The sequence below is a fragment of the Giraffa tippelskirchi genome, chromosome 6, assembly GCF_054371585.1.
Source record: "Giraffa tippelskirchi isolate mGirTip1 chromosome 6, T2T-mGirTip1v1.2.pri, whole genome shotgun sequence".
In the NCBI taxonomy this organism is placed as follows: Eukaryota; Metazoa; Chordata; class Mammalia; order Artiodactyla; family Giraffidae; genus Giraffa; species Giraffa tippelskirchi.
In genome coordinates this window covers 68,503,396-68,516,461 of record NC_137280.1, presented here as the reverse complement: position 1 = coordinate 68,516,461, position 13,066 = coordinate 68,503,396, and the positions used below count along the sequence as shown (strand labels likewise).

Sequence of the window (13,066 nt, the reverse complement as noted above, 5' to 3'; positions counted from 1 at the left end):
CATGCGGTTAAGGGAATAAAGGCAAGGGAAGCCCAATGCCAAGGGGGCAGCAGAACTGCCAGGAAGGTGAGGGCAGGGAGGCTCCAGCCTGTGGGCATGGGCGCTCTTTGTCTTTGTCCAGATGTTACGGGGGAAGCAGTGGGAGCAGGGGCAGAGGCCTGGGGGCCAAACCACCAGCATTGCATCCAGGCTCCACTAGTTGCTGGTTGGATGAACTTGGACGTGTGACTTAACCTCCGTTTCCACTTCTGAAAAGAATCACGGATGGTGATTACAGCATTGTTCTCATGGAACTGTCGGAGGATCAGATGCAAAGATCTGGTAAAGATCTACTTAGCACAGAAAGTGCTTGGCCAGGGGTACGTTTCAAACAATGCTGAGCTGTTCCCAGGCCGGACCAGTGTCAGCCTTCTGAGCATGTGTCTCTGTCATGCGCAGGGACCGAGGGGTGCTTTTTGGAGTTAGCTACCTGGATTAGATTTGATCACATGAGGAAGGTGCCTAAACCCAGAGCTTGTTTCCTCAGTTTAGGAGGGCTCTTCTCCTTTCCCCCTTGGGGGTGTTCCTGAGTCCTTGGAAATGGAGGGAAACTTCAGAACCGGCCACAGGGGAGTAGGAGCTTTTGGGGCTCACATGTTTGAATATTTTAACCCAAATACTTGGCTTCCCGGTGGGCTACAGGCGCCATATGCAATACAAAATACAGAGCCCTGCCCCCAAGTGGCTCTGTTGGAGGATTGGGTGCCATCTTGGAGGGGCAGGCAAAATTCCAGCTTTGGGATCACAAAAAAAGTTTTTCTTCTCCAGAATCCAAGGGCCGGGGAAAACCACAGTTCTAAAGATGACCGAAGAGGAACTCATTCAAGCTCTCACTTCCGCCAAAGAAGAAAGAAACCCGAAGCACGGGGCACTCACTGGACTGAGCTGCCAATCGAATGGCGTAATTGCTCCCGCTCAGAAACTTCTCCAAGAAAGTCTCCCGGGACGGGGAAAGCGGAGGAAAAGCCAGCTCCTCGTCAGTCAGCTGGATTCCTTTGGCCGCGAGGAAACTCTCTCCCAGAGGGAAGCGAGAACTGTTGGAATACGTGACAATCTCTTCTGCTTCCCTGATGAACTGCAGGACGCGAAGCTTCACTTCCTCACAAGAGCCAGGACCTGGGGAGGAAAGGCAGATGAATTCACCCACCAGGTGGAGCTCACTCTGACCCCTCTGAAGTATGTACACACATAAACATACACATGCATTTCTGCCTCAGCTGTTCCCTTCACCCCAACCCTTCTCACAATCTGGAATGTTCTTTCTGATTTGTCTCCGCAATCGGATTCACGGCACTCACGGCATACCCACTTTGTAAGAAGATTAGTAATAGCTAATGTTTATTCCACACCAGGAACTCACATGCTGGGACCTTGCTGGGCTTGTTCCGGGTTCCTTCCAGCTTCTGACCAGCCTCATCCACACACCAGCAGCTCCGGAGGTCAAAGTGGGCCAGAGGGGTGCTAAAGTCTGAGTAGGGCCCTGGATATTGGTCAAGCTGGCCGTTTAGGATCTGCCAGAAGAGGTAGGGCTCCAGAAGCACGTTCCCTCCAGGATGGGTCCGGTTCCCTTCCAACACCGACACTGGGACATCTTGGAAAGAAGAGTATCTTGCCAGCCCTGGGAAGATGCCTTGTTGGCCAGCCTCGTACAGATTTTGAATGAAGAGACGGAAGTTTCTGGAAGCTGCTTCTCTGTAGCTCATGATCTTCATTAGCAGTTCCGCCGGGGTCAGCGCCTGGCCAGCACTGTTCTGAGCTTCCCAGCGTTCATACCACTCGAAGGCCTGCTCGGGGGGCCCGTCGCATTGCACAGGTCTCCACTGCCCACTGGCACTGCACTGTGGGATGTAGATGCTAGAGAGAGCGGGCGGCATGCTGGGATTGGAGACCAGGACCCGCACCGTCCCGAGGAAAGCTCGCTCGGCCTGTAACTGACAGGGACTGGGGCCTGGGGAGGAATGAAGCACAGGAACGTCAGGTTAATAAGCCCCAAAGACCAAGATGCATATCTGCTAAGTCGTTTCAGTGGTGTCCGACACTTTGACACCCCATGGACTGTAGCCTGCCAGGCTCCTCTGTCCAGGGGATTCTCCAGGCAAGAATACTGGACTGGGTTGCCATTTCCTTCTCCAGAGGGATCTTCCCGACCCAGGGATCAAACCCCTGTCTCTTGCATCTCCTGCGTTGGCAGGTGGGTTCTTTACCACTAACGCCACCTGGGAAACCGAAAACCGAGATGGAAGCCCTTATCTGTCCAAACTCCATCTAGAACCTTACACAGCCATGGAAACCCCATCAACCTTATATTTGTAAATGTTCAGAGAGAGATCCTCCCCATCACTAAATCAATGCAGTTGAGACTGGCTGTTGTCAGCACCGCAGAAATGTTATGTGACAGCTCCTTAAGGCCAAATTAATCTCCTTATCCACTCCTTAGAATGATTAACATTATCAAAACCTTTCTGGGCAATGTTTAAATCAGGCAGCAAATTTCACATTAACAGAAGTCTGGGCTTTAACTACGACTCTCATGCATCGTGTCAGGGCCCTAGGGGAGAATAGGAGTCTGCAGATTGAACACTCAACAGACTCACATTTCTTGGGCTCTCCAGGTGCACTTCGAGTTCCAGGAATAGGCTGACCCTCGGTGTCCACACAGTAGCACTCGGAGTTGAAGCACTGGACAGGGAGAAAGTTCCCCTCACTGGTACAAGCAGGGACAAAGAGGCTGGACCCAGCAGGCTGGCTACTCAAGAGGCTCTGCATGCGCGCCCTCTGCTTTTCACACTCCATGGGGCACCGAGGTCGTCCACCTGTAACCCGGGAGCCGGCAAGTTCTCGGCCCCGGGCATCCACGCACCAGCAGTCTCCGGCGAAGCACTGGACCTCCTCGTAGCTCCCTTCCACGGTGCATGCCGGGACGAAAAGGCTGCCAGGTGCCTGCCCGCAGCCCTGAGAGCTGAACACCACTTCCATCACGTCACCTAAATCCCTCGCTGTGTCCTCTGGCACAGAAATAGCATGCTGCAAGAAGAGAAGGAACTCTGGAAGCTCCAGGAGGGAAGAAAGGAATTTCAGGGCATTTTGGTTCTCTTGTAAGTTGACTTCAAAGCCAAAGCTGCCCACAACTGGCTTCCTTGGGGCAACGCCTGTCTTGGAGGCTTTGGGGGCTTCGGAGGTGGGATTTGAATTCAGTCCCACGGAGAGGGGCTTGGCCAGATCGGCAAGTGCCCGTCCATCCTGGAAGCCTGGGAGACCCAGTTGCTGGAAAAAGTGACTGAAGTTAAATGTGCCTCTTGTACCCAGGGCTCCAGACAAGTTAAACTGGCCGACGTTCACCAAAAATCTCCCTCCGAAGAGGTTTTGCTGCAGTCGCTTTGCGTTGGTGGTGAACTGCAGGGCGAGGCGGGCCAGCTCTCGGGAGGGAAAGATCCCTCTAATGGCTTCCTTGAGGAGACTTTCTGGGGCAACAAACCGTGTGTCCTGTCCTTGCATCATCGGCTGGAAAATCCCGGAATCCAGAAAGAGCTCCTTGATCGAGGGCGGGCAGGATGCGGCAAATCTGGCGACTCTCTGAGACACCGGTCCTTCCTCGGGAGCCAAGAACAAGCTCTGCCGGCTGAAGTAGCCGGAGGGCCCAAAGCGGAGTCTGGAAAAGGCCCGCCGTCTCTCGGAGGGACAAGACTGGTCTTCAGCTGCAGGGGGAATGCAAGCAGAGATACAAATGGAGTAATAGTTTCACCATCACCAGTGACCCTGACGCAAGCCCTCAGATCTTTCTGGTTTATTGTTGTTTAATAATCACTGTCTGACTCCTTGAGACCCTATAGACTATAGCCTGCCAGCCTCTTCTGTCCATGGGATTTCCCAGAAAAGAAGACTGGAGTGGGTAGCCATTTCCTTCTCCAGGGGATCTTCCTGACCCAGGGATTGAACCCAGGTCTCCTGCTTTGCAGGCAGAACAAAAACAACAACAACAACAACAGCATTTCTGACACAGCCCTCAGATCTTCCTGGTAGCGAGATGAAAAAAAGTCAGTCAAGGACTGAATCTCTGCCTCCTCCTTCTCCATATCCTTCTATTTGTTCCTTCCCCCTGAGTAGAGTCCATGACCCCCATCTTGGGGAGTGAGGACTCCAGGTGACTCGACTTCCTCTGCTTGATTCCACTCAAGGGTGACCCCTTCCTAAGACAGGGCTTAGAGACACTGGCCCACTGTCAGGATACATTTAACAGGAGGCTTCCTGTGTGCTGTTTTCAGTCTTGCATGAATTCTATGTTCCTTAACAGCACCTGAATACAGGTGCCAGGGAGCTGGCAAGCCGGCTTTCGGCTTTCGGGGATAATAGAAATTCATGTATCTCATTCATATGGAAATTCCATACAGTGAACAGCAGCCATTTACAAGTCTCCTCCTTTCTGATATGTAAAGTAACTTTTACAACCCCCTCTATTGAGAATGATTCTAGCATCTGGCTTTCTAGATGACTTGTTAGACTCCACATTACTGATTAGAAAACTGTGATTTGAGAGAAGTAATTTCCCCAAGTTACAGACTTTTGATCCCTATCTCTGCCAAAAAGGGCTATCTGGTAAGAGAGTATATATATGCCCACAATATGTTGAATAAATGCCTTTGTTCCACCAGAGCACTGGTCCCCGTGTCTTTCCTCATTTTCTCTCTCTCGCTCTCTCGCTCTCTTGCTCTCTCCCTCTCTCCGTTTCAGGCTGCTTCGACTGAGCACAGGTGCCCACCGTGTCTACTTATTTGCCCAGGCTTTCAAGACCTCTTCGAGAGGGCGCCCTGAGCCTACGTAGACGGTGCTAGCTCTTTGTCCTAGAGTTATATTGGCATACTGTGTAAACCAGGGAATATCAGCCTCTTTTCTTCCCTCTTTTACTTTCTTATCCGTCGACTCTGTACCCCCAAGTTCTGGTCCATTAAAGGACCACAACAGCCCACTTTCTGGAAACCTGCCCACACACTCATCAAATGTGCCCGTTGGAATGATGTCTCCCCACCCGGTGGGTACCCTGCCTTGCCCAATACCATGTCCGCCCAGAACCTCCAACTGTGATCTCATTTGGAAACAGCATTTCTGCGGATGTCATTAGTTAGAATGAGGTCATACCGGTTTAGGGTGGGCCCTAAATCCAGTGACTGGTGTCCTTAAAGAATGCCATGTGAATACATAGAGGAGACACACAGGGAGAAAAACACAGGGAGAGGGAAGGCAGAGACTAGGGTGACGCAGCTGTTAGCTAATGAATGCCAGAGACTGCCAGCATGCAGCAGAAGCTGGGAAGGACTCTGCCCTGGAGTTTTCCAGGGGAACACAGCCCTGCCCACACCTTGATTTCAGACTTCTGGCCTCCAGGATAGTGAGAAAATAAATGTCTGTTGTTTTAAGCCACCAAGTTTGTGGTCATTTGTTATGGCTGCCCTAGGAAACTCCTGCACCAACAAATTCCTGTTTGTTCTTAATGGAATGTTGTTTTCCAGGGTTCTTCTATCAGAACCCTCAATGGCCTTTAACACTTCATTATAATGCTCTTCAAGAGGCTGTCTATTCCTCCATGGGGATCATCTTATCTAGGCTAACTAGTTTATCATCTGTTTGAGGTTAAAAACCATACTTTAAATGCTATTGGTATTTTCCATAATAAGAAACATTTTCCTACGTTTTAATATGCAATATTAGAGAAATTGGGCTTCTCTCATGGCTCAGTGGTAAAGAACCTGCCTGCCAATTCAGGAGACTCAGGCTCAACCCCTGGGTCGGAAAGATCACCTGGAAAAAGAAATAGCACCCCACTCCAGCATTCTCACTTGGGAAATCCCATGGACAGAGGAGCCTGGTGGGCTACAGTCCATGAGGTCACAGAGTCGGACACAACTGAGCAACTAAACAACAACAACGTTACAGGCATTATAGTATTTCCCACAATATAATATGATAACGCCTGTTCAGCAAACACACTTAGCACAGTCTTCCAGACTTCTTGACCTTTCCTTGAAATTATTAATTAGTAATCAACTCCATGCATGGTCAGGTCATTCTATCTGAATACCCCAAGTTGACTGTCATCAATATTCAGAAAAAAGTTTTAAAAGTCAAACTCTGACCATCTCAGTCACATAGTGAAAGGGAGAAAACTCCATTTTTCTCCATAACATAAAACCATAAATCTTAGAAGTTCTTTTCAACTCACCCCACCTTCAACTTTTCAAAATAATTCTTTCCCCTCAGTTCACATGGGTGCCAAAAAGAAAGTCAGCCAGTTTCACTCTGTAACCAGGCAACAGAGTGAGAGCTGGAACATGCGGTCAGAGAGAGTGAGAGAGACTGGCAACATCTGAACACATAACACATCCATCCACAAGGCCTTGGCTTCCTCTAATGGGTATTACAGGAAGGCAGGGAAGAAACCAAGTTCACGTCTCTGCTTACTCTCTCTCCAAATTAAGAGCATATCCTGTTCATTCATTTGTTATGCAGTGTTACCAAGGCAAAGAAAAAAAATCAGATATTGGTTTCTTGTGGCACTTGTTTCCATGGTAATGAGACTGATACATCAGATGGAAAAAGTAGAATATATATATATATATATATATATATATATATAATCTATGCATTTGGAAGTACTTTTGGTTTTAATGTGGAAGACCAAAGTTCTTCATTTTTACCAGGAATTAGGGTACAACGTTCTCTGGGTTCTAACAGAACCAGAGTATAATTGTAAAGGCTACCTTCAAGGCAGAGCTCCACAACATTCTTTTTCTACATCTTCACACTTAGCCAATAGGATGCTATCCAACACAGTGCCGAGAACTCAAAATGTGAAGTTGGAGAAATCAAATGGTTTCCCAGGAAGTTACTGAAAGGATGTTAACACATGTCTATTTCGAGGCTCTGAAAAGACTGTCCTCCTCCTTCACTGTCTCACATCTTGCTGAGTCCATCCAGCTCACCCCAGCTGAGAGCCTATGAGTGCTCCTGGACTCCTCCTGCTCCACCACTAACACCGTTCAGGGTCTCACTGTAAGGAGGAATGGAGTCTTATGCAATGTCTGGCCACCTGTCTCAGGTTCACACCCTTCTCCCCAGCCCACTGCTTCTGCTTCAGTATTGCTTCCTGTCCTGGGCTGAATAGTGTCTCCCTAGAATTCACATCCTTCCTGGAACCTGAGAATGTGATCTTCTATGGATGTAGGACCATTGTAGGTGTAATTAGTTAACATGGGGTCACACTAGGGTAAGGCAGTATGCTCAGTCGCTCAGTGGTATCTGACTCTTTTCAACCCCATGGACTGTAGCCCACCAGGCTCCTCTGTCCATGGGATTTTCCAGGCAAGAATACTGGAGCGCATTGCCATTCCCTTCTCCAGGGGATCTTCCTGATCCAGGGGTCAAACCTACGCTTCTTGCGTCTCTTGCATCTCCTGCATTGGTGGGTGGATTCTTTATCACTAGCACCATCTGAGAAGTCCATACTAAAGTGGGCTCTTAGTCCTTTATGACTGCTGTCATTACAAGAGGAGGAGACGAGGCACAGAGGCAGACAAACAAGGCAGACAGCCATGTGATGACAGAGGCAGAGTGTGGAGTTCCACAGTCACAAGGAAGGCCAAAGAATGTCGGTGTGAAAAAGAACAAAATGATGCTATTTGAAGCAACATGGATGAACTAGAGTATGGCCAACTAGAGATGACCATATTGAGTGAAGTAAGTCAGACAGAGGAGGACAAATATCATATATTGTTTATAGGTGAAATCTAAAAAAAAAAGAGTACAAATGAACTTACCTACAAAACAGAAATAAATAGATTTACAGATGTAGAAAACAAGTTTAAGATTACTAGGGGTTAGGCGGTGCTACAGAAGGATAAATTGTGAGACTGAGATGGACATATAACACAACTGCTGGTGGTTTGGTTGCTGAGTCCTGTCCGACTCTTGCAGCCCCATGGACTGTAGCCACCAGGCTCCTCTGTCCGTAGGATTCCCCAGGCAGGAATAATGGAGTGGGTTGCTATTTCCTCCTCCTCCAGGAGATCTTCCCAACCCAGAGATCAAACCCAGCTCTCCTGCTTTGCAGTCGGATTCTTTACCGACTGAGCCACCAGGGAAGCCCAACATATACACACTACTATATATAAAATGTATAACTAATGAGGACCTGCTGTATAGCACAGGGAACTGTACTCAATACTCTATAGTGACCTATATGGGAAAATAATCTAAAAAAGAGAAGATACACGTATAAATGATTCACTTTTCTATACACTTGAAACTAACACAGCATTGTAAATCAACTACATTTCAATAAAAACTTTTTAAAAAAGAAAATAAAACAACTAAGTTTCGGTCTTAAAAAACAAAAACAAAAGACAAAGATTGTTGATGACTACCACAAACCAGGAAGAAACAAGGATTTTCTCCTGAAGCCTTCAGAGTGAGCACTGCCCTGCTGACACATCGATTTTAGACGTCTAGCTTTTAGAACCGCACGAGAATATATTTATGCTGTCCTAAGCCATCCCACGTATGGTCATTTGCTACAGTCACCCCAGGAAAGTAATATAGGCCACTCCTCTCTCTTCAGGACACCACAATGACCTTCAAATGCCCACTGCCTGAAGCCTGACGCTCTGGTTCAATCTCTCCTCCAAAATGCCTGGGCTGCCTTTCCAAACAAGCCACACATGGCACTCTCCAGCTGCAAAGCTCTCAACAGCTTATCTGAAAGCTGGAGAATGAAGCCCCCAAGACTCTACTTATATGAAAGACCTCATGGCCCGTGCCTTTCAGAGTCCCCCACCCGAAACAGGAGCTTCCCAGTGGCTCCGTGGTAAAGAGTCCACCTTCCAATGCAGGAGAATCAGGTTAGATCCTGGGTTGGGAAGATCCCCTGGATGAGGAAATGGAAACCCAATCCAGTATTCTTGTTTGGGAAATCCCATGGACAGAGGAGCCTGGCAGGCTGTAGTCCATGGGATCGCAAAAGACTCGAACATGTCTGAGCTCACATGCACACACACACACACCCCAAACATGCTCCAGCAAGTTTTTTGTCTCTATCCTTCTCACAGACTCCGTGTTCCTTAGCACACCAACGCCAATTATAGATTTTCCTTGACTAGGATGGAATGACCTCCTGATAAACTCACCATAAATTGAAAATATCATTGTCAAAAACGCATTGAATTCCTAACACCATAGTTTAGCCCCGCCTACCTTAAACATGCTCAGAACATTACATTAGCATACAGCTGGGTAAGATTATCTGAAACCAAGTCTGTTTTGTAATAAAGTTTCAGATATCTCGTAATTTTGGCGGGGGGTGGGGTGGGGGAGGCCCACACCATGCAACTTGCAGGATCTTAGTTTCACAAGCAGGGATTGAACCGGGGCCCCAGCAGGGCGCCAAATCCTAACTACTGGACTCCCAGAGAATTATTGAATAACCGTACTGAAAGGGGAAAATGGAATAGCTGTCTGGGTACAGAATTGTTGTAAGTGTATGGGCTACAATCGAGTGGCTGACTAGGAGCTGCAGCTCACCGCCACTGATTAACATCATGAGAAAGTTTCATGCCACATATTGCTAGGCCAGGAAATGTTCAAGATTCAAAGCACTATTTCTACTGAACATGTATCATTTTTGCACTGTCACAAAGTCAAAAAATTGTAAGTCAAGCCACTGTTAAGTCAGGCCCCATCCATACTTATGTCCCTATAATTTTGCTTCCTCAGCTCTGACTCTAGTGAACTCCTCTCTTTATTTTCCTCTTTCAGGAAACATCTTTAGTTTAGAAGATGCTCATCAAGTGCCACCTCTACCACGAAGCCCTCCTGGATGTCTCCTTGTCATACAGGCATGGATAGACTTGACCCCATGCTGCCCTGTGCTCCTAGAGCTACCAGCACACACTTCTCTAGTGGCACTCGTACACTTAATTCTCTCCTCTCCTACTATTCTCTGAGCTCCCTGAGGAAGCAACCATGTCTGACACGGAACAAGAAACATAATGGAAATTAATAATGATAGACAAGTTTCCATCCTGTTGAACTTGAGGGCTCTGTGGGGCACCCCTGGGAAACAATGGAATGAATGTGTTCTGGAAAGGTCAGTAATGTGACCTGACGGGAGCCAGGGAGGAGGCTTGGAGAGGACACCCACCACAGGACAGAGGCTCCCCTCGCCGCCGTGTCCCCGGGAGCTCCTGTCCCCGGCTGTCCGCGCACCAGCATGGCCCTCCCCTCTGGCACTGTACTGCCTGGTACTCCCCGTCTGGGCGGCAGCTTGGTACGTAGGGGTGACGGAAGCTGGTGGCTGCAAACCGCTCCACTTCACATTTCGTGGGGCCTATGAGAGATCCAGGCAGGAAAGGCAGAGCGATTAGTGTGATTACCGCATGTGTTCTGGAAGCTGGTACAGTCAATTCAATCCCCACGCCCGCTCTCATAGGACAGCCATGGAGACTACAGGGACATGAGAACCGAGTGGTTTCCTCCTAGCGGAAACACATCTGCCTCCAGCTTGTACTCACATCGGAATCTGCCGGAGATAACTAGCTGCACTGCTAGGAACCGTCTCTGCAATATTCGGTACAGAGTGGTCTCAGCGAAGGTGGAAGCAAGGTCCAGGCTGGCAAAAACAGTGTCGTAAATTTCATCAAGTAACAGCTCCAAACCTGAGCCAAGAAAGAAAGTGTTTGGAGCGATGGGTTCATTCAGAAAGGAGGCCCTGACCTCACCACCATGCAAACAGATATAAAGAGGCTAGAGGCCCCAGTGGGCATCACTGTGCTTTGGGTCTGAACAAGGCTTTAATGATTTCCAAAGTCAGGGTGGCTCTGTGTGGTTGCACAGGTTGTTCACAGCACAAGGGAGCACAGCTAAGAGAGTAAGAGAATGAAATCCAGCCCGGGTACCACTCGCCAAGCTCGGAGCTGCAACTGCTCAGAGAGGGGATGAGCAGCAGCTATATTCAAAGTACCTCCCTTGAAGGTCTGTGAAGGCCGTGCCCTCCTCCATACCCAGGACAGCCCAGCCGCTGTTTTTGCTTTACAGGGAGTGACATTTTGGCTCTCAGGGGAATGTGCTTACCTGTCTCAGCCAGTTCTCGCCCTTGGCTATCCGCACAGTAACAATACCCAGACACCTCTGGAAACCTGCTCCGGAAGGAACTGAAGGTCACAAATGCATCTGGGAACCTGCAAGACAATGGAATTCACTGTCACCATCTCATACAAGGCAAGTCATCACAACCTCTTCCAGTAGAAATAAATTAATGTGGCCTCATCTCATCTGAGGATGAGATTGTTAGCATCGCTGACTCAATAGACTTGAATATGAGCAAACGCCAGGGGAAAATAGAGGACAGAGGAGCCTGGTGTGTTGCAGTCCATGGGGTCACAAAGAGTCAGACAGGTCTTGTTAACTGAACAACAACAACAATCTTATCTGGGGACAAGAACCATCTGCTTCTTTGTTTCATGCTGTTTGTTCCATGCTTCCTGTTCAGTTCAGTTCAGTTCAGTCACTCAGTCGTGTCCGACTCTTTGCAACCCCATGAACCGCAGCATGCAAGGCCTCCCTGTCCATCACCAACTCCCTGAGTCGACCCAAACCCATGTCCATCGAGTCGGCGATGCCATCCAGCCATCTCGTCCTCTGTCGTCCCCTTCTCCTCCTGCCCTCAATCCTTCCAGCATCAAGGTCTTTTCCAATGAGTCAGCTCTTCGCATCAGGTGGCCAAAGTATTGGAGTTTCAGCTTCAACATCAGACCTTCCAATGAACACCCAGGACTGATCTCCTTTAGGGTGGACTGGTTGGATCTCCTTGCAGTCCAAGGGACTCTCAAGAGTCTTCTCCAACACCACAGTTCAAAAGCATCAATTCTGCGGCACTCAGCTTTCTTTATAGCCCAAATCTCATATCCATACATGACCACTGGAAAAACCATAGCCTTGGCTAGACAGACCTTTGTTGGCAAAGTAATGTCTCTGCTTTTTAAAATGCTGTCTAGGTTGGTCGTAACTTTCCTTCCAAGGAGTAAGTGTCTTTTAATTTCATTGCTGCAGTCACCATCTGCAGTGATTTTGAAGCACAGAAAAATAAAGTCAGCCACTCTTTCCACTGTTTCCCCATCTATCTGCCATGAAGTGATGGGACCGGATACCATGATCTTAGTTTTCTGAATGTTGAGCTTTAAGCCAACTTTTTCACTCTCCTTTTTCACTTTCCTCAAGAGGCTCTTTAGTTCTTCTTTACTTTCTGCCATGAAGGTGGTGTCATCTGCATATCTGAGGTTATTGATATTTCTCCTAGCAATCTTGATTACAGCTTGTGCTTCCTCCAGCGTTTCTCATAATGTACTCTGCATATAAGTTAAATAAGCAGGGTGACAATATACAGCCTTGATGTACTCCTTTTCCTATTTGGAACCAGTCTGTTGTTCCATGTCCAGTTCTAACTGTTGCTTCCTGACCTGCAAACAGGTTTCTTAAGAGGCAGGTCAGGTGGTCTGGTATTCCCATCTCTTTCAGAATTTTCCACAGTTTATTGTGATCCACACAGTCAAACGCTTTGGCATAGTCAATTAGCAGAAATAGATGTTTTTCTGGTACTCTTTTGCTTTTTCGATGATCCAGCGGATGTTGGCAATTTGATCTCTGGTTCCTCTGCCTTTTCTAAAACCAGCTTGAACATCTGGAAGTTCACGGTTGACATATTGCTGAAGCCTGCCTTGGAGAATTTTAAGCATTACTTTACTAGCGTATGAGATGAGTGCAATTGTGCGGTAGTTTGAGCATTCTTTGGCATTGCCTTTCTTTGGGATTGGAATGAAAACTGACCTTTTCCAGTCCTGTGGTCACTGCTGAGTTTTCCAGATTTGCTGGCATATTGAGCACTTTCACAGCGTCATCTTTCAGGATTTGAAATAGCTCAACTGGAATTCCATCACCTCCACTAGTTTTGTTCGTAGTGATGCTTCCTAAGGCCCACTTGACTTCA

At 48.0% G+C, this 13,066-nt stretch overlaps 1 protein-coding gene across 1 annotated transcript in view; it reads right to left on the bottom strand.

Annotated features, from left to right (window-relative positions):
- Nucleotides 1-13,066, bottom strand: part of TG (thyroglobulin) — a 240,153-nt gene that overhangs the window by 215,157 nt on the left and 11,930 nt on the right. Inside the window, exons 6-11 of the mRNA XM_081503609.1 lie at nt 11,155-11,261; nt 10,596-10,739; nt 10,226-10,411; nt 2,634-3,734; nt 1,400-1,987; nt 916-1,155 (exon numbers count right to left, since the gene is read on the bottom strand). Coding sequence (XP_081359735.1) covers nt 916-1,155; nt 1,400-1,987; nt 2,634-3,734; nt 10,226-10,411; nt 10,596-10,739; nt 11,155-11,261 — 2,366 coding nt within the window. The remainder of the gene's footprint in view (nt 1-915; nt 1,156-1,399; nt 1,988-2,633; nt 3,735-10,225; nt 10,412-10,595; nt 10,740-11,154; nt 11,262-13,066) is intronic.